At 49.3% G+C, this 20,208-nt stretch overlaps 1 protein-coding gene across 1 annotated transcript; it reads left to right on the top strand.

Annotated features, from left to right (window-relative positions):
• The first annotated feature begins 11 nt into the window (after positions 1–11).
• Positions 12–14,054, top strand: CATSPER4 (cation channel sperm associated 4). Its single transcript, XM_029948885.1, has 11 exons — positions 12–101; positions 226–300; positions 777–920; positions 4,460–4,561; positions 9,040–9,137; positions 9,291–9,411; positions 9,623–9,756; positions 10,934–11,108; positions 12,074–12,285; positions 12,635–12,800; positions 13,598–14,054. Exons 1-11 carry the CDS (start codon positions 33–35, stop codon positions 13,649–13,651), a joined length of 1,350 nt encoding a protein of 449 aa, XP_029804745.1. The 5' UTR covers positions 12–32; the 3' UTR covers positions 13,652–14,054.
• The last annotated feature ends 6,154 nt before the right edge of the window (positions 14,055–20,208 follow it).

Genomic DNA, 20,208 nt, shown 5'->3' with positions numbered 1-20,208 from the left:
TTTCTTGGATGGTGGGAGGAGACTGAGCAGCTATGATGGATGACCGAAGGACCTGGTGGCAGCAATGGACCGATAACAATATCACACCTTTGAATGTCACGGTACGTGGCCCCTGCCTTGGCCTGCCCAAGCTGGGCATGCCAGCGTGGGGTGGGGCACAGGAGCACCGCACTGGCTCCCCAGGGGCAGTGGCTGCACTGATGGGCCCTCTCCTCACCCTCACAGAGAGAGGCTCTCGAGCCCTACACTGGGCCAGAGGAGCAAGTGCTGATCAACCGCAGAGACCTCACAAGTCCGAAGGTAAGGAGGGGGCCTGGGCTGCAGCCAGCAGTGGCCCCACCCCATAGTCACCCTTCTGCAGCTCTGCCCAGGGGGCAACAGGCCATCAGAATAACTACGCCCCTTCTAGTTTTCTAAACACCCCCGTGAGGACCCTCCCCAGCAGCGATCCCTGTGTTGACCCCCACATGGCATGTTAATAAGCACCTGGCGGTGCCCCCACAGGAACCCTTAGATAATGACAGTCAGTCACCAGCAGAGACCCCAGAAGTCTCCCTTGTGATGACCCCCACGAAGATCCCCCAGCAGTCCGCCCCCTTTTAAAGGCCAGATAGGTAGTGACCCCTACACTGATGCCCCCATTTCATGACCCCTCTCAGTCACCTTCTCCCCTTAGAGTGGCCCCCCCCAGGACCCCACTCACTGAGAACAAACGTCCAGGCAGAGGCCTCCCACGGTGACACCTGCCTGAAGGAAGTTCCCCCGCCCTCTCCCAGGATGCCTGGGACATGCACGAGTTCATCACTCACATGTTTGCCAAGCAGCTGCTTCGTCACCCAGCCTTCCAGTTGTTGCTGGCCTTGCTGCTGGTGGTCAACGCCATCACCATTGCTCTGCGCACCAACTCCTTCCTTGGCCAGGTGGGACCCCAGCCTGACCTCTGTCCCCACTGATCTCATGGGGCAGGGGCTGGGTGAGGCAATTTTCTTTCAGGTCCCCGGGCTCCTCATTTGTTTATGGTGATTGGATTGAATGTCCTTCAAGGGCCTGTGTTCACTCCAATGTTCCAGGGAACTAGAGATCAAGGGAGACCTCATGGTGGAGGGGGCCCAGATTTGAGGAAGGCATTGGATTTGTAGAGAAGCAGGGCAGGAGAAAAATGGTGTGAGCAGAGGCAGACAAATCGATGCCTGGTGGGGAAGGGTATCCCATTATACATATAATATATATTTTTTCTTAATTAATTTTTGAGAGAGAGAGAAAGCATGAGTGAGGGAAGGGCAGAGAGGTCAAAGGAGAGAGAGAGAGATTTCCAGGCAAGCTCTACACTGACAGTGCGGAACCTGATGCAGGGCTCAAAACCATAAACTGTGAGATCATGCCCTGAGCCGAAGTTGGAGGCTTAACCGACTGAGCCACCCAGGCATACCAAGGGTATCCCATTTGAATAAATAGTGACTAAGTGAGGATCACTCGTGCTGGGGTTCCAGACATGATCACAGCAGACCCCAGTTCTGTCTCAGACTCAAGCACATCATTACAAATGCCTGAGTCTCAGAGTACATGGGTGCTCAGAGTAAGCATCCCTGTAGGGGCAGGGAGGCCTTCCTGGAGAAAAGGATGCTTCTACTGAGAATGAATAATGAGTGGGAGCTGGCCTGGCAAAGAGAGGTGGGAAAGAGTGTTTAGGGTAGGTGAAATAGCTTATGAGCGAGTTTTGTGTGTCCATCTGGAAGTCCAGTTTTAATTACTTTATAAGGCATCTACTACATACATGAATTGCGCTATTTAAAATCAGTGTTTTAAAAATGTCCAATGTGGTGGCTGGTGATTTCAGAGAGATGGTCATCAGCTAGACATAGTGTGGTGTCTTTAACTTAAGTAAGATGGCCTCTATCCTATGTCATTGGAAAGCCAGGGAAGGGTTGAAAGCACAGAAGTGACATAACCAGACACGTGTTTCTGAAAGCTTACAACTGGCTGCTACACTGTGGACCATGGAAGGGAGGGTGCCAAGAACGGGAAAAGAGGGTCCAGGCAAGACCGTATTGTGATGTTTAGTGAAAGATGGTGGGTCTTGGGCCAGGGCAATGGCCATTGGAAAGAGGTCACATGCATTTGAAGCTCTCTAGGCGTTGAATCCTTGGGCTTCCCCAACTGCTTTTCTTTATAGCAAACAGTAAGCACTTATTACATGCCACTTTAACATACATCATCAACTCATACATGTAGGGAAAGGGAGAGCAAGAAGTCACACTTCTGCCTTGAGTAACTGTGTGGAGACAGTGCTGTTTGTTGGGATGTGGGGACATAGGACAATGAGCGTATTTGGGGTGGATGCTAAGGTCAATTTGAGTTGAGCAGCATTTGAGGAGCCCATGAAATGTCCACACAGAGATGTCTGGCGAGAGGTTACAGCTCAACTCTGAAATCCTGCCTAGAGCTTGGGGGTGGAGATTCCAATGTGGATAGTTGCTAGAAGCTAAAGGAGTAGATGAGGTCACCTGGGAAGAGCATATCCAGTGAGAAGGGAAGAAACCAAGACAGAGCTCTGGGAGAGCCTCCACCTGAAGGACGGAGAATGGAGGAGGGGGCATGAAAGGAGACTGAGGAGGAGTGGCCAGGGGAGTGGGGAGGACCCAGGAGAGTGTGCTGTCAAGGAAGGGAGAGGGTCTGGGGCCAGAAGACGCAAAAGAGGAGGCCAGAGAAGGAGCGTGGAGCATCCATTGGATTTGGTGCCTGTGTCCTTGACAGGAGCTGCCTCAGATACCCAACAGCCAAGATGGCAGCATGAGTAGAACCACAAGGCAGCCTCACCCCTCAATGGATCATGAAATCAGTTCAGACTGCAGATACCAGCATTTTGATACAGAATGAAGTAGGATGAAAAAGAATAAAATAGAAATTGTACGTGTGCATGCGTGAGAGAGAGTGGGGGAGGGGAAAGGAGGGAGGATGTGAAATACAAACATCATCTCTTACATTCCAGTCAAAAATGCTAAAAGCTCTGGTGTAGGATAGGAAGGTCAGATCCTAGAGGCCTGTGAATACCAGACTGGTTTTGAACCTTGACCTGCTGGCCATTGGGAGCCTTAGAGTTGATAGAGGAAGCAACTCTGATTTAGCCATAGATGCTCATGACTTGGAGAAGGTAGGAGGCAATTTAGGAAGCTCTTGTAGCAAATAGTGCAGAGAGTTAATTGCCTCCAGGAGTCAGCAGAGTGGAGCTGAGAGGACAGAAAGTTCTTCCTTGTTATAGACAGACATCCCTGGCCCATGACACCCTTAGGGAATTTGGAACAGGCAGGGAGCCCATAACCTTAACCTCCCATCTGGGTTTAAGAAACTCTGCCCAGCCTCTCACTGGCCAGCAGATATGGGTGATGACAAGGTTGTGGGTACTAGGAGGCCTCCGCGTGTGGTAGTGAACCTTGAGACACTGAGTCTATTGGCCATGGAAGTGGAGAAAGGGAGGAGTCCAAGGGACTTTGGTAACTGCCAGGGTGGGGCTGGGGGCTGGGAGCTGTTCATGGGGTCACAAACTATAGTAGGGTTATAGCTTCATGGGAGATTGTGGGAAGTGGTTGAATTTTTTTTAATGTTTATTTATGTTGAGAGAGACAGAGAGAGAGATGGAATGGGATGGAGAGAGGAGAGAGAGAGAGAGAGAGAGAGAGAGAGAGAGAGAGGGAGAGGGAGAGAGAGGGAGAAAACCAAGCAGGCTCCATGCTGTCAGTACAAAGCCCAATGCGGGGCTTGATCCCACGAATCATGAGATCATGACCTGAGACAAAATCAACAGTAGGAGGCTTAACCAAATGAACCACCCAGGCGCCCCTGTGAGTTGGATTTTAAACAGAATTCAAGGTCATGGTCATCCATCCATCAGTCTATCCTCCCAGGGAATTAGACCCATGAGTGGGCTGGGGGGTAGGGGGTAGGATATGCAGGAAGTTGGTCAGGCCTTGTCTGGGAGATTTGGGAGCCAAAGCAGCAGGAGTTGGTTGGGACAACCAGAGAAGGAAGGATGGGGCTTGCTGTCCTCTGTCTCAGTGGCCAAGGCTTTCCCAAGCCTGGAGCCTGTTCCGCCTCTCCCCACCTCCCTTTTCCAGTATCCATACTCCAGAGGTTAGGAGCAAAGGTTTATAATCAGACAACAGTCTTTATTGCTAACTGTCTGACCTCAGGCACCTCTCTGATTCCTCATTTGTGAGATGGGAATAAGGCTCACTTTGAAGGATGATGGTGATGCTGACATGAATGACACATGTGGGGTCTTAGCATGTGCCTGGCATGTATGTGGACAATGTGGACTAAGGGGAACTGCAAAGTTGCTGAGATGAAGAGCAGCAGGATTATGGGCCTGCCTCCCCCCTGCAGATGCCCCAGCTCCCGGGCTTTGCCCAGGCTCTACTCCATTGACCTCTCTGCCCCTCTCTTTTTCTCTGTCTTCATATAGAAACACTATGAGTTGTTCTCTACCATAGATGACATTGTGCTGACTATCCTTATCTGTGAGGTTCTCCTTGGCTGGTTAAATGGCTTCTGGATTTTCTGGAAGGTGAGATCCTGGGCCCTCCCTGCCGTCACACCAACTCCTTAGGGACTGTACCCCACCCCTGAGCTTCTGGTCCCACAAGCTGAGTGTGCGTGTGTGTGTGTGTGTGTGTGTTCTGTGGAGAGAGAGACCGACTACTTCTGAGATGCCTGTGATGCAGCAGAAAGTAATCTGTACTGGGGCGCCTGAGTGGGCCAGTCGGTTAAGTGTCTGACTCTTGACTTTGGCTCAGGTCATGATCTCACAGTTAATGAGTTTGAGCCCCAGGTCAAGCCCCACATTGGGTTTCATGCTGACCACATGGAACCTGCTTGGGATTATCTCTCTACCCCTCTCTCTCTGTCCCTCCCCTGTGAGCACTTGTGCAGACACCTACAGTCAGGTCATTTCTGAAACAAGGGATTTATTCTGCCTTGCCATATTTGAGAAGAGGCTTTAAAAAAACCTGTTAGAGGGGCACCTGGGTGGCTCACTCAGTTAAGTGTCTGACTTCAGCTCAGGTCATGATCTCATGGTTTGTGAGTTCGAGTCCCACATCAGGCTCAGTGCTGGCAGCTCAGAGCCTGGAGCTGCTTCCGATTTTGTGTTTCCCTCTCTCTCTACCCCTCCTCCCCCACCCTCAAAAATAATTAAACATTAAAAAAATTTTTTTAAATAAATAAATAAAATTTAAAAACCTACTAGGTGCACCTGGCTGGCTCACTCAGTGGAGTTTGCAATCCTTGATCTCAGGGTTGTGAGTTCAAGCCCATGTTGGGTGTAGAGATTACTTAAAATAAAAGTTTTTTTCAAGCATTAAAAAAATTTTTTTAATGTGTATTTATATGAGAGAGAGTGAGAGACACAGAGCGTGAACAGGGGAGGGGCAGAGAGGGCGACACAGAATCCAAAACCAGGCTCCTGTGATCAGCACAGAGCCCAACGTGGGGCTTGAGCTCACAAGCCATGAGATCATGACCTGAGCCGAAGTCAGAGGCTTAACCGACTGAGCCCCCCAGGCGCCCTGAAAGTAAAATCTTAAAAAAAAAACTATCCTGTTTTTATACCTTTCATAAAAAGAAAGTATCATTTAAATACCATTACCAGGACAACCAATTAGAATTCTAAGCTTTCCAGGGGCTAGAGGTTCACAGAACACAGTATAGAACCCAAAATAACATTGCTGAAGTCTGGGTGTCTTTTTTTTTTTTTTTTTTTTTTGAGAGAGAGAGAGAGAGCGTGAGCAGGGGAGGGTCAGAGAGAGGAGACACAGAATCCGAAGCAGGTTCCAGGCTCTGACCTGTCAACACAGAGCCCAATGCGGGGCTCGAACCCACGAACTGTGAGATCATGACCTGAGCCGAAGCTGGATGCTTAACCGACTGAACCACCCAGGCACCCCAGGCTGCTGGGCACAGGGGCACCTGAGTGGCTCGGTCAGTTAAGCATCTGACTTTGGTTCAGGTCATGATCTCACGGTTTGTTGGTTCGAGCCCCATGTCAGGCTCTGTGCTGACAGCTCAGAGCCTGGAGCCTGCTTTGGATTCTGGGTCTCCGTCTCTGCCTCTCTCCTGCCCATGTTCTGTCTCTCTCTCTCTCTCTCAAAAATAAATAAACATTTAAAAAATGTTTAAAGAGAGACTGCTTTGTGCAAATAACATTTGCAAGGATATTCATTAACAGAAAATCCAATGTGATGGTGCACACTGGAGAGGAGTAGATACTGTGCTTTTTGTGAATGTTGCAATGCTCCACTTTACCAAATTAGCCCTAGGAGGCAGGCAGATATCTGTTCCATTAGAGAAAACATTTCCTCCGGTGTATCTTCTTAAGATAGATTTATTTATTTATTTATTTATTTATTTATTTATTTATTTATTTAGAGCAGCAGTTGGGGGGTCTGCACTTTCTTAGCAATGCTTCTTTAATTTTGTTAATTTTTATTTTTTTAAGTAAGCTCCATGCCCAGTGTGGGGCTTGAACTCCACAACTGATCCTAAGATTGAAAGTCACATACCCTATGAACTGAGCAGACAGGACCCCAGGGGGCCTGCCCTTTCAAGGCTAAGCCCTAGGCTTTCATTAGGACCAGCCTGAGAATCTTGTGCCCTTCCCAGCCACCCTGCTTGTCCCCTAAACCAAGGTTTCTCAACCCCGGCGCTATTGGCGTTTTAGCCTGGGTGATCCTTTGTTGTGGGAGCTTGTCCTGCACACTGGATGATGTTCTGAAGCATTCCTGGCCTTTCCCCACTAGATGCCATTAGCACCTTCCTAGTTGTGACAACCAGGAATGTCCCCAGACATTGCCAAATGTCCCTTGGAGGGCAAAATCGTCCCTGGCTGAGAACAAAGGTCCCAAACCCTAACCTTCATCAGGGGCCAGGCTCCCAAGGCCAAAAGCCAGGGTTTGTTAGAAATCACTTCCATCTCCTCCTCCCTCACCCTCCTCCCCGTGGGATGGTTGTGGTGGAGCATGGAGGAAAGGGGAGGGAAAGAGGAAATGCAGGAAAGTGAAAAGTCTGTAAGTTAGGGTCTCAAAATATGACTCCACCATGTAGGAATCACCAAAGTTTTGTCCCCAATTCTTCCTTTTCTTTTACTCTTGCAGGTTCCTTTTTCTTCCTTACCCCCACTGCCTATTAATCTCTCTTTCACTGCCTAAATATTTCTCAAATGTCTTGCCGCCTCTGCGTCTTTGCTACCCCTTGCTAGCTCTTGCCTGGTCTTCTCCCACTAGGATGTTCCTTTGGTTTCCTGCATACCAATTCCCACCCCCGGTTAAAGTAATCTTCCCAAGGCACCGGCCAAAGTATCCTTAAAATCCTGCAGTGGCTCCCTATTGTTTATAGGATCAGATAGAAAGGCTTTATGGTGCCTGAGGCCTTCCACAATGTGGCCCTTGCTTACTTCTGCAGCCTCATCGTTCCCTGCCTTGCCCTTGACCTTCCAGCTACCAGACTGCTTGCAGCTGCATTCCCCAACACATACCCCTACATACACGCACACACATGTGCACACTGCGGCTTCTCGTCTCCATGCTTCAGTCCAAGCTGACCTCTCCTCCACAAAAGCTCCCTGCCACTTTATTCATTTGCTCTACTCCTGCTTAGAGCTTAAGACTTATTCAGATAGCTTCTCTTCCAGGAAGTCCTCCTGCCTCTCCCAGACCAGGTTAGGTGTTACTGTGTGTCTCCCAGACACTTAATTTCTCTCCCTTGGAGTTTCAATTTACTGTCTATCTGTCTTCCAGGAAATTGTGTGCCCTGCAGGGCAGAAATCCTCCCGTAGCCTCAGGATCCGGTGCAGGGTCTGGCATACAGTTGGAGCTTAATAATGGCTGGATCAGTGGCTAGGCAGACTTGCATCTCCTTGTGTCTATGTAGGCACAGGCTGCCCGATAAGTTGAAGAACTTTTTTTCCATTGAAAAAAAGTTTTCTTTTTGAATATTTAATGCAGATGCAGATTGGTCACACACTATATCGAGAGGCACACAGAATTCTTCCTTCCACCCCCTCCCTTCATCCCTTCCCCTTTGCCCCAGGTGACCTTTTATATTTATAGTCGCTTGTTTATCAGTGTGTATTTTGCAGTCATAAGCTAATATGTGTACATTTTAGTCTTCTTTTACCTTTTTCCTTTCTCCCCTTGCACTTTGCTTTTGTCACTTAATGGAGCCTGGCAACCTTTCCATATCAGTACATGGAGATCTTTCTCATTTGTCTTTTTTGCTACACGGTGCTCCACTGAATAAATGCTCCATGGTTTATTCAATCGGTGTCTCATTGCCGGACACGTTAGTTGTTTTCAACCTTACACAGATGTCATTTTGTACGTGAACCCGTTTCAGGGGGTCAGATTTTAGAAGCGGGATCACTGGCTAAAAGGTGAATGCATCTACTGTTTGTTAGATAAATTCCCCTCTTGACTGGTTGTGCTTGAACTCTGCATACATCCGAGGTTCTTCCTCAGTCTCCACTCCTATGTGACCTTGTGCCTTACTGGTCAAGGGCTTGTAAAAATTTCCTGTCTCTCTCTCTCTTTCATACAGGGAGTGCTAGTTTACCTCTGAACTGGCTATTGAAGCAGCGTACTTTAATGTTTATCAGTATTGATTTTTATCGTGTCATTAATTGTAGTGTGTGTCACACAAAGCCTGGAGCATCCAAACACTCTCCTGTCACCTAACTGTAGGGCAAGGCCATTTTCAGCAGTGAGCTAGCCCAGGTGGGTGCCCAGCTTAGGAAGTAGCTCTGTATGTGTGAGAGTCTCCGCTGTGTGCCTGCACTTGGCTGTAGACACACAAACCAGACAGTGAGCCCACGTGTTTTGTGGCACTTTTGGGGATGTGGGTAAGTAACAGCAGTGGATGGCAGGTGGCTGGCCCTGCTCTGAGAAGAGCATTGAGCCCCCCATCCTTGGGGTGGTGGGAGGGCAGACTCAGGACGTCCTCATGGGCTGGGCCTGATAGAGCCCACTGGGGCTGGTCCACACCCCCACCCAGGACGGCTGGAACATCCTCAACTTCCTTATCATCTTCATCTTGCTCCTGGGGTTCTTCATTAGTGAACTCGAAGTCATTGCTATCACCTATACCCTCAGGTGAGCTGGGAACTCTGGGGAGAAGGGGAAGTGTCCAGAGCCTGGGAAAGTAATGGGGTGGGGATCAATTCTGCCTATCTGGGCAGGTCAGGGGCAAAAGGGAGGAGGGGCCTGGGAAGGGCCAAGGGGCACCCCTGAGAGGCTGTGCCACAGGGCGCTTCGTCTGGTGCACGTGTGCATGGCGGTGGAGCCTCTGGCCCGGATCATCCGTGTCATCCTGCAGTCGGTGCCTGACATGGCCAATATCATGGCCCTCATCCTCTTCTTCATGCTGGTCAGTGTCCTCCCCTCCTGTCAGCTGCTCCCCTTCCCTGAACAGGGCCCCCGGGTCATTGCGGATACGGGGGTGTTTGGAGAAGAGGGGAGGCCTATGGGCTTGACTCCCTGTCATTCCCTTGGCAGTGTTCATTTGCATGGCCTGTGCATGGCGTGTCTCCAAGGTCCTTGGGGTCAAGTCCAGGCATCTTCCCTGGTTTCTCTCGCAGGTGTTCTCTGTGTTCGGGGTCACTCTCTTCGGTGCGTTTGTGCCCAAGCATTTCCAGAACATACAGGTTGCCCTGTACACCCTCTTCATCTGCATCACCCAAGATGGCTGGGTGGACATCTACAGTGACTTTCAGTGAGTGCCTGTGGGGCTTCTGGGCCTCCAACCCAGTGGGGCAAGGCAGTGTGGGTGGGGCTCCAGAGCTTGGGATGAGGGTGTGCCCAGCAGGAGGGGGGAGCCTGGAGCTTCCAACTGGAGAAAGGGAGAGCCCTGGGACCAGGGCCTCTGGTTTTGTGGCTTGCTTGAAGCCTTGTTTCCCTTGAAATTCCACCTATTCAAAGTCCTATTGCTGGCCTGTTCATGGTGCTAAACAACCGGATAGGCCTTGAGCAAGAGAGCAGCTCTGTGGTTCCAGGAAAGCCACCAAGCCCCCATTTGAGCCCACCATGCTGCCTAGACTCCTGGGAACTCAGAGCCTCATTTCATTCATTCTTACACCCGCTGCCCAAGGTCATTTTGGCCCATAGAAAGTGGGTCCTCCTGACTGATTTCTTTTGATCTCTTGTGAGACTAGAAGCACAGTTGGTGCTTCTGTAGACACTACCCATGATGATGCTGGTCACGGGAAAATCATAGATGTGCAATAAAGGTAGACCAGAGGCTGGGCTTTTGAGTTTTTGCTCCATCACACTAGCCACACAGCCTTGGACAGGTGACTTCTTTCTCTTCCAAGCCTCAGTTTCTTCACCTGCTGATTGGGAATTACTGTAATTAACTGCCCTAACAGCAACAGAGAACAGGATCAACAGAGAACATCTATATAAATCTCTTAGTATAGAGCCTGGCACAGAGTATATATATATATATATAAAAGTGTGTGTGTGTGTGTGTGTGTGTGTGTAGAGAGAGAGAGAGAAAGATAGACCTTTTCATTTTGGAAAATTTTTATAGGAGATTCATAATAAGATGTTAGTAGTAGATGAATTTTTCCCCCACATATCTTCCTTCTGATTCTATTATGAGCTTGAATTAATTTTTAACATAAGAAAAACATGAATAAAGAGTATAGTCAATAGATTAAACTTGATACTGCCAATGTATACATCCCCACCTTAGAGGACTGGCTTGAGGTCCCGTGTGCTCAGCAGAGAGCAGCTGCTGTGACAGTCAGGAGCAGGCATTAGATCTGCACAGCAGCAGTGAGGTAACAGAAGACCCAATAGGCCTTGAGATAATGTCCCCATGTCATAGGTGGGGAAATTGAGGCTCAAAGGGCCGGAGAAGTGATGGGGCCCCTGTCTGCCATCTCCAGGATGGAGACTAGAGAGTACACAATGGAGATTGGGGGTGCTATCTATTTTGCCATCTTCATCACCCTCGGTGCCTTCATTGGCATCAACCTGTTGGTTGTTGTGGTGACCACCAATCTGGAGCAAATGATGAAGGCAGGCGAGCCTGGGCAACTGCATCAGATAACTGACAGCGAGGTGAGTGGGATGGGGAGGGCAGAAGGGAGGCGGGGGCAAATGTATGAGTACTGACTTGAGTGGGTGTGTGTGTGTATGTGCACATGCACGCACATGCTCCCACACTCAACGGCCTGGAGAAAGTCAAGCCTGAGACCTGGAGGCAGCATCCCCAACCTTGAGTGCCATCTGAGGGGTATGGATTTTCTAGATTTCTGAAGTTTATTTATTTATTTTGAGAGAGAGAGAGCACAAGAGGGGTAGGACAGAGAGAAAGGCAGAGAGAGAGGATCCCCAGCAGACTCTGCACTGCCAACACAAAGCCCAATGTGGGGCTTGAACCCACGAACCATGAGATCATGACCAGAGCTGAAGTCGGACACTTAAATGACTGAGTCACTCAGGTGCCCCCTAGATGCCTTCTTTCTATGGCAACTCAAAATGAGTGGCTGGGTGACCTTTGGGCAGGTAACCAATTTAAGCCTCAATTTCTTCTGCAAAATGGGAATAATAATAGTTATTTTCTTATAAGACTATTATGAGAAGTATGTAGAGAAATGAACCGTAGTTGGCACACACGTAGACCTCATTAAATGGTAGCTACAGCACTACTCATTCAGGGGTAGAACTTCCAAAAGGTTGGTGGGGGTGGAGGGTGGAGTACTTCCAAAGTGTTGAGGGCTGTGGGCTATGACTTGAGAGTCCACAGGGCGTTAGAAGTTTGCCAGGTAGGATTTATCAGGAGTGAAATTAGGTGCTAAGTTTCAAAAAGGGGTAAGAATTTCCAAAGAAATGGGGGAAGGGCTTATGCATTTGAAGTTGAGCTCCCACCAGCAGTGTGGGGAGGCTAAGATCTGTTGGAGCTGAATGAGGGGCATTAGAACCCTGGTGTCCTAGGAGACTTATCCTCCCTGAAGCCAAGCAGGAAGGGGCTAGGGGAGGGGTACCAGCTGAGCTCTGTCCCTTTCCCCTTTCCCTCTTCCCAGACAAGCAAGGAGGAGGATATGGAGAGTAACTTCCTGCCACTGGTGCACTGTGAGGTTGTCCGATCAGAGATGTCTGGCCTCCCCCTGGACCCACTTACGGGGAGCAACCTGTCTAACCTCTCAGAAAACACCTATGACAACTTCTGCCTGGTGCTCGAGGCAATACAGGAGAACTTGATGCAGTACAAGGAGATCCGAGATGAGCTCAACATGTAGGGCGGGTCCTGAGGGTACCCCGATTCCTGTGCGTCCGGGCTGAGCAAAGCCTCAGATTCACCTGGCCTCAGGGTCATCACCATTTTATAACATGGACCCTGGGACCCAGAGAGGTTTAAATGACCTGACCGGGATCTGTGGGTGAAGGAGCTAAAACTTCCCAGACCTTCCTTTCCTTCCATCCCACACTTGCGCACAGCTTGGCCTGGATCTCCATAGGAGCGAGGGGGGAGGGCAGAGCGGGGTGGATGCCAGGGAAGAGATGGGGCCGCCCCCCCTTTCCCCTTCCTCTCTAAGCTCCCTCAGCCGCCCGAAAGCACTCCCCCCTAACTGCCTCCCCCGCAGGATAATAGAGGAGGTGCGCACCATCCTCTTCAACCAGGAGCAAGAGAAGGAGCTGATAAGTAAGCACTTGTCCTTGAGCCTGTCGATGGAGAGCGGGTCCACAGTGGACATCTGTGACATGGCTCACCAGCAAGACCTGATCACTGCGCTTGTCAACAGGGAAAAGGTGCATGCGGCTTCCCTCTCTTACCCAATAAGTGCCCACCTGGCCATCCCACCCAGCTCAGCCTCTGCCCTATTAGTCAAATTTTCTGTCTATTTCAAGATCTGGTCCACCTCCTAGGCTTCCACCAATGCTGCCTCTGTGCAGCTGATTGTTAGGGGTTAGGTTCTACCCTTTCCTCCTCAGAGAGCCTCTGCCACACCCTTCAGGCTCCTCCCACCAAGCCACATATGTCTCTAATGGCTTCAAACCTACCCTTTCCTAGGGTGGCCCAAGCCAGCTCAGTTTCTGCTTAGTGGCAGATACCTAGGCCCACTGGGGCAGAAGGTCCCTTGGGTTATTTCTAAGGTGCATAAGAACAGCCTTCTCCTGGGGGTGCCTGGATGGCTCAGTTGAGCCTGGGTGGCTCAGTCAGTTGAGTGTCTGACTCTTGATTTGGGCTCAGGTCATGATCCCAGGGCTGGATTGAGCCCTGTGTTGTGCTGTGGGTTGAGTCTCTCTCTCCCTCTGCCTCTCTACCCCTGCTCATGCTCTCTTTCTCTCAAAAGAAAAAAATAAAAGGGCACACACCTACATAATTTCTTTTCTCTACTTCCTATACCACCCAACTGGGCTGGAATGGCCCGGAGCCTTGTGATTGTTCACAGCCTGAGCTCCCAAGCTCAGAGCTGATACTTGGCAGCTAGAGTCAGATGTATGAAGAAGCCTGGCGGGGTAGGGGCTGAAGCTAGAGGAGGGGACTAAGGCAGCGTTTGTCATGGGAAGGTGAGAGATTGACAAGAAGACCCCTTGGTTTGCAGGTTCAGGAATCCAACTCGACCATATTCCTTAACAAATGCAAGACCAGCCTCTGAGAGGCAGCACGGGAGCCAAGGGACCTGCGCTCACACACCCAGCTGCTGCATCTTCCTGCATCTCTAGTGTGACTTGGCACAGTCTGAGCCTATCCTCTCCCTTACGCCTAGGCAGATGCCTGTGGCTATGAAGGGGGTGCATCTCAGGACTTGTGCCTGTGAACCCCAGGTCCAGAGAAATTCAGATGGACAAGGATGCTGGATAAGAGAGGGAGCCCCACAGCAAGGATGAGCACCGAGGGGGGTGCTGGCCAAGGCAGCCTGGGTTTGTCCTTAGGGTAGGCATCCCTAGTCCCCTGCATTAGGCCAGAGCTAAATGGGGCCTAAGGGGGCCTAAGCACCAAGAGGAGAAAGGTGAAGCCAGTGGGACCAGGCATCTGTGTATTGACAATAAAGTTTTGTGTTGGGATCAATATATCTGGCTGGTGGCTCTCCAAACCCCTTGGAACAAATCTTGTTCCAAGTCTGATGGGCAAGACAGATCTTGCCCTTCAAAAGCCTGTTTGTCTGATGTGAGAGTTACTGACAGCCCTCTAGAGCTTCCAGTCTAATGGGAGAGAGAATCTGCACCCTGAACATTTGTGACTTAATGGTAGGGATGTAATCTCTGCCTTTAGTGTTCTATGTTTTCCCTGGTGGGGGGTGGGGTGGGGTGGGAATCTTGTCCTCATGGTTAGGAGCCCCAGTCTGATGAAGGAGACAGCCCTACCCTCTCTTTCTCTGAAGGTAGAGAAGACTGGTCCTCATTCTGGGGAGCCCTAGTCTGTTGAGGTCACCACTGATCAAGTCATGCAGATACAAGCAGTTCTATCCTGGGGCCATAGAGAGTGACTGGCAAAGCATGGGTCCTGGCAGGCTTTTCAAAGGAGAGAAGCACTGGAGCTTTCTGGAAGATAGCAGGAGGAGTTTGTGGGTCCAAGTGAATGAGGTCTAGTGGGGAACCCAGGACCTGTGAGGTCCCCTTGGGACCTTCACACTAAAGAGCATCGAGAGCTGCAGCAAATTCCTGAGCTGGGTAATGCAGAGAGTCTGAGAAAGCTGTGGAAGTCATGGGCAATAGGAAGAGCTGCCTTGGAGCCCTGGATTCTCACCCTTGTGTGAGTCACTGGGCCTTCTTTTTCCTACCTGTGCAGCAGGGCGAGGGTGACATTGCTCTGCAGCTCTAAAATCAAATGACCAGCTTTTAGCTCAAGAGTTGGAAGACCCATAGATCATCCATGTCCCTGAGACTCAGATTCCCTTGTGTTGGGTTCGGGTTGAGGGGTGGTGGGGAAACCTGGAAGGCCGAGAGTTCTGCCTAGCTGTACAATGAAGCCTGACAATTAGGGGCCTTAGGGATATTCACCAGTTGGAATGGGAGTCCCTAGAGGCCCACTGATTGCAACTAATGGAGGGTGAAGCTCCATCCTCCATCTCCTTCTGGTCTGCATTGGTTCCAGCCCCATGAAGCTCCCTGGGGGCAGCTGGGAAGGAGTCTGGACAGCTAGGGATGGGTATACTCAGCAGGCAGATGAGACATGCCATCAGTGCCAAAAGTGCCTCACTATCTTGGAGCTGCTGTCTGTTCCTCTGTTCAAGCCAAGGCTCAGGGCTCTCTAGGATCATCAACCAGCAAAGCCATGGACAACCAGTGGCGTTTGCTGCTACTGCTATTGACTGGGGATGGAGCCCTCGGTCTTCCTGGTGAGTACCCATATACGCCCTTTCTATCCATCCGCCTCTGGGGGGCTCTCATAGCCCCTCTTGTGGTGGGCCAGAGACGAGACAGAAGATAGTGTCCCCAGGAAAATCTTGTAATGTGAGCACAGCCATCACCAACCTCAACCCTAAATTGTCTGAAAGGCATGAGGCACCAATGAGTTTGGAGGCAGGAACATGAAAGGATAACATTCAAGGGACTTCTGGCTTTGCTCATCCATCTTCTTCCAGGATGCTATCTTTGTCTACTCCCTCCATCTTGTCTGTCATCCCAGCTGTGTCTCCCTTGCTGTCTATCCTTCCCATCTGGGCCTGGCTAATAGCTTGGGGTTTCAGCAAACAAGTTCCCTCCAAGATGGCCCAGATCTGGGGGCCCAAAGTCTTCGACCCCTGCCACCATCCCCTGCCCTCCTCCAACAAAGGACAACTGCCATCTCGTCACTGAGCCTAAAGTAGGAACGCAGCCCTGGACCCTGAGCTATTAGGACAGTATGGGGGCAGATATTGGAAGGGGGCAAGAGATTGCACATCTCCTCATTCCCATGAGTCCATAGCTTTTGCCAGGGAGAAGTATCCTTGACAAAGCACCCAGGAAGCAGATACCAATCTTGGCAAGAGGAGCAGAAGGGGACAATCATTACCCATAGTAGGTTCCATTTATTAAGCACCTACTGTATGCTAAGCACTGTGCTAAATCCTTTACAGGTGTTATCTCATTTAACCCTCATGACCATCAGTGACTATTATCATCCCTGTTGTAGAGCTGAGGAAATTGAGACTCATGGACATGAAGTGATTTGTCCCCTATCAGAGGCAAGTCTACACTCCACTGCCTCTCAAGAAAAATACTGTGGTTAGTAAACCTCAATATCATGAAGTTGTCGACTCTTACTAAATAGTATACTTCTAAACAAAATCCCAACAGGGTTTTTGTAGAACTCAAGGAGATTCTAAAATATATGGAAGAACCAAAGGCAAGCAAGAAGCGAGATAATTTTGAAGAGCAAGATGGGAGACTCACTCTACCAGATCCTGAGATTTTCATTAAAGATAACATGGTGTTGGCACAGTGATTGACAAGCAAACCAATGGAATGACAGATCTGATGGAAACATCTCTCCCTGCAAATAAAACCTTGAGACCCTGTGGCAAGACATCTCTTCATTACAGCCAGGAGTTTTGTTGCAAACAGACCCACAGATCACTAGAGTTTAAAGGACTTCTATGATATTGAACTTATATGATATCCTCACTGTTTTGAGGGAACATGTAAGCACCAAGAGGGTTGAGTCCTCCTCAAGATTATACAGCAAGTCGGCAATAGGGCCAGGTCTAAGGCCTGGATCCTTCTACTCTTTCATGCATTCTGGCCAGCTCTCCTGCCCTGCTGTGACCCCTCAGCTCTGCACAGGGCTAGAATAAAGCTGGGTGTGGAAAGAGCAGATGCCATGTAGGGGCAGAAACGAACACAAGGGTCACAGCCCCTTAGACCTAGGTTGTGGCAAGGACAAGCCTGCCTCCTGTGCTGAGTCAACCTCCAGTTTTCTTTCTTAAAATTTATTTTAAAGTTTATTTTTATTTTTGTGAGACAGAGTGTGAGTAGGGGAGGGACAGAGAGAGGAGGAAACACAGAATCCAAAGCGGGCTCCAGGCTCTGAGCTGTAAGCACAGAGCCCACTGCGGGGCTCAAACTCATGAACCAGGAGATCATGACCTGAGCTGAAGTGGGCCACTTAACTGACTGAGCCACCCAGGTGCCCCAACTTCCAGTTTTCTGAATTAGTCCTTTGGCTACTGTGTCAAGGATGCGATGATGATGCATCAGGTCAAGGACCTATTTCTGCCCATTGCCTGGCGGAAAGAGGAAGATTTCCAAGAGTTCCAGCTCAGCATAGCTGATTTGGCCTTTCTCTCTGGAGAGAATGGTTGGAGAAGGAAGTTATGTTTTTGCAAGATGGTACACTGCTTTGGGGAAGATGTTGGGCTCCTGAGTCTGAAGGACCTTGTTTCAGATACAGCATCACCACTTCCTGGCTGTGTGACCTTGGTCAGTTATCTTCACTTGTCTGAGCCTCAGTTTCTTCATCTGACAAATAGAAATAATAATCCTGGAGGCGTCTAGGTGGCTCAGTTGGTCAAGCATCCAACTCTTTGCTTTGGCTCAGGTCATGATCCAACAGTTCATGAGTTCAAGCCCCATATCAGGCTCTGCGCTACCAGCGCCCAGCCTGCTTGGGATTCTCTATCTCCCTCTCTCTGCCCCTCCCCGACTTGCACACACACACACTCTCTCTCTCAAAATAAATAAACATTAAAACAATTTTTTAAAAATAATTCTTACCTCGGGTTGGTTGTGAAGATTCAATGCACCAATGCTCGTGCATTGAGGCAGGGCCTTACCTGGACAAGGTGAAAACTGAATGATGTCAAAACTATCCTGGACTGCTATTGCACTAAAGAAAGCCCTTGGTTTGCAATTAGGGTTCACATCATACCAAAATATTGTTGGGGCGCCTACTTGGCTCAATGAGTTAAGCATCCAACTCTTGATCTCAGGGTCCTGAGTTCAGGTCTTGTGTTGGGCTCTGCTCTGGATGTGGAGCCTTCTTAAAAAAGAATGTATATCTTTCCATATTAGAACCATATTCAGTGCAGTAGGAAACTCACACCAAAAAAGCAGCCAGATACCTAAGACCAAATAAAATGGCAGATTTCTGTCTTCTACCATCTCTAGAGTAGTCATTGAGGGGGTGGCTCCATCAGCTAAGTGTCCAACTTTGGCTCAGGCCATGATCTCATGGTTGTGAGTTTGAGCCCTGTGTCGGGCTCTATGCAGACAGCTCAGAGCCTGGAGCCTGCTTCTGATCCTGTGTCCTCCTCTCTCTCTGCCCCTCCCTCACGCGTGCTCTGTCTCTATCTCTCAAAAAGAAATGTTAAAAAAAATAGAATAGTTATTGAGTCAAAGACATAGTTGCCAGCACGAATGAAATTCATGAGTTAAGGTGGGGCACCTGGGTAGCTCAGTCGGTTAAGCATCTGACTTTGGCTCAGGTCATGAACTCATGGTTTGTGAGTTCAAGCCCTGCATCAGGCTCTGTGCTGACAGCTCAGAGTCTGGAGCCTACTTTGGACTGTGTCTCCTTCTTCTCTCTGCCCCTTCCCCACTTGCACTCTCTCTCAAAAATAAAACATTTAAAAAAATGAATTAAGATCATGCATCAGTTAATATGTGTTAGCACAGAGCTGCCACATAAATGAATGTGAGGCAGTAATAGTCTAGTTGGTGCTGATATCATTTTTATTGAATCTTCTTTTTTAAAAAAATTTTAATGTTTTATATCAGAGAGAGAAAGAGAGAGTGAGCAGGGGAGATGCAGAGAGATGGAGACAGAATCTGAAGCAGGCTCTAGGCTCTAAGCTGTTAGCACAGAACCTGACCCAGGGCTCAAACTCACAAGCAGTGAGATCATGACCTGAGCCAAAGTCAAGACGCTTAACCAACTAAGCCACTCAGGCACCCCTTACTGAATCTTCTAATAAAGATACTTGGTTAAGAGGCACCTGGGTAGCTCAGTTGGTTAAGCATCTGACTTTGGCTCAGTCATTATCTCATGGTTCATGAGGTCACGCCCCACATCTGGCTGTGTGCTGACAGATTGGAGCCTGGAGTCTGCTTCAGATTCTGGGTCTCCCTCTCCTCCCCTGTTCATGCTCACTTTCTCTCTCTCTCTCTCTCTCAAAAATAAACATTAAAAACTTAAAAAAACATATACTTGGTTAAGTGAGAACACTTGAGAACTCTGGATTGGTGGAGGGAACAGGTGTATTGAATTCTTTTTGTGTGGTTCTTTGTTCACAGGCGTTATTACAACCCAGGGGGTTGAAGACTCTGCAAAATTCTCTCTGCCTAAGGGACCTACAGTATCCTCACTGACAACCTCAGTTCTATCCAGCAATGGGAAAGACAACATATCTGCATTTCCAATTAACGCATCACCAACGGTCAGGAGGACAGCAATGTCAGAGTCCCAGAAGAATACCACACCAGGTACTCCTCCACTGTACCACAATCCAATAGCTCTGCTGGGTCCACTGAGCAGAGAACCCTTATACATGAGACTCAGGAGTAGAGATCCAGAAGCACAGCCTTGTCCAGCATGGTCACTACAGCTAAGACCCTAAAACAGAATCAGAGAGCTCCAACCACCACCACCCCCTTTAGCATCAAGTTCCATAATCAATGGATTGAAATCATCAATGTCATTGACTCTCAGATGTCAGCCAGGATTGCTGCGCCAGCAGCATTAAACATACTAGACAATGACATTACACCATCGAGGTCCATGACAGCCACCGTCTCTGAGAAGTGAGCTACTCTGATATCCTCAACAGCACTGAACAAGATCACTGATGTGAAAGACTGTCTATATCCATGAAAACCAGTGGAGTTATTTATACCACTAACCCTGACCACCCTAGGGACAACTGTTCCTAGAACAACCATATCTGGGACTCAAAAAGAGGAAACTAAAGGTGCACCCCCAACCCCACAACAGCACTCATGATGGGTACACTGTCTGAAACACATCACAGCTCTGCCACACAGGCACCTTCTCGGCCACTGGAATCAGTCCTTGGTGCCCCCACTGGGGCACCCCAATCACCTGAGACAGCAGCTGCTCATTTGACAGCCCTTATCCCCAGCTCTTCAGGGACAACACAGCCCTCTGATATAACTGGGTCCAGTCCAGCTTCCCCTAAACCCACCCAGAGCAGTAGTCCTGGAGCAAGAGCCTGGGCTTCGGACAAGTACCCAGCAGAAGGAGGAGTTTGGTTGTGTGATGACAGTTACTATGCCC

Source organism: Suricata suricatta, chromosome 8 (genome assembly GCF_006229205.1).
Source record: "Suricata suricatta isolate VVHF042 chromosome 8, meerkat_22Aug2017_6uvM2_HiC, whole genome shotgun sequence".
NCBI classification, from domain to species: domain Eukaryota; kingdom Metazoa; phylum Chordata; class Mammalia; order Carnivora; family Herpestidae; genus Suricata; species Suricata suricatta.
This window is presented reverse-complemented; position numbering and strand designations above follow the sequence as displayed.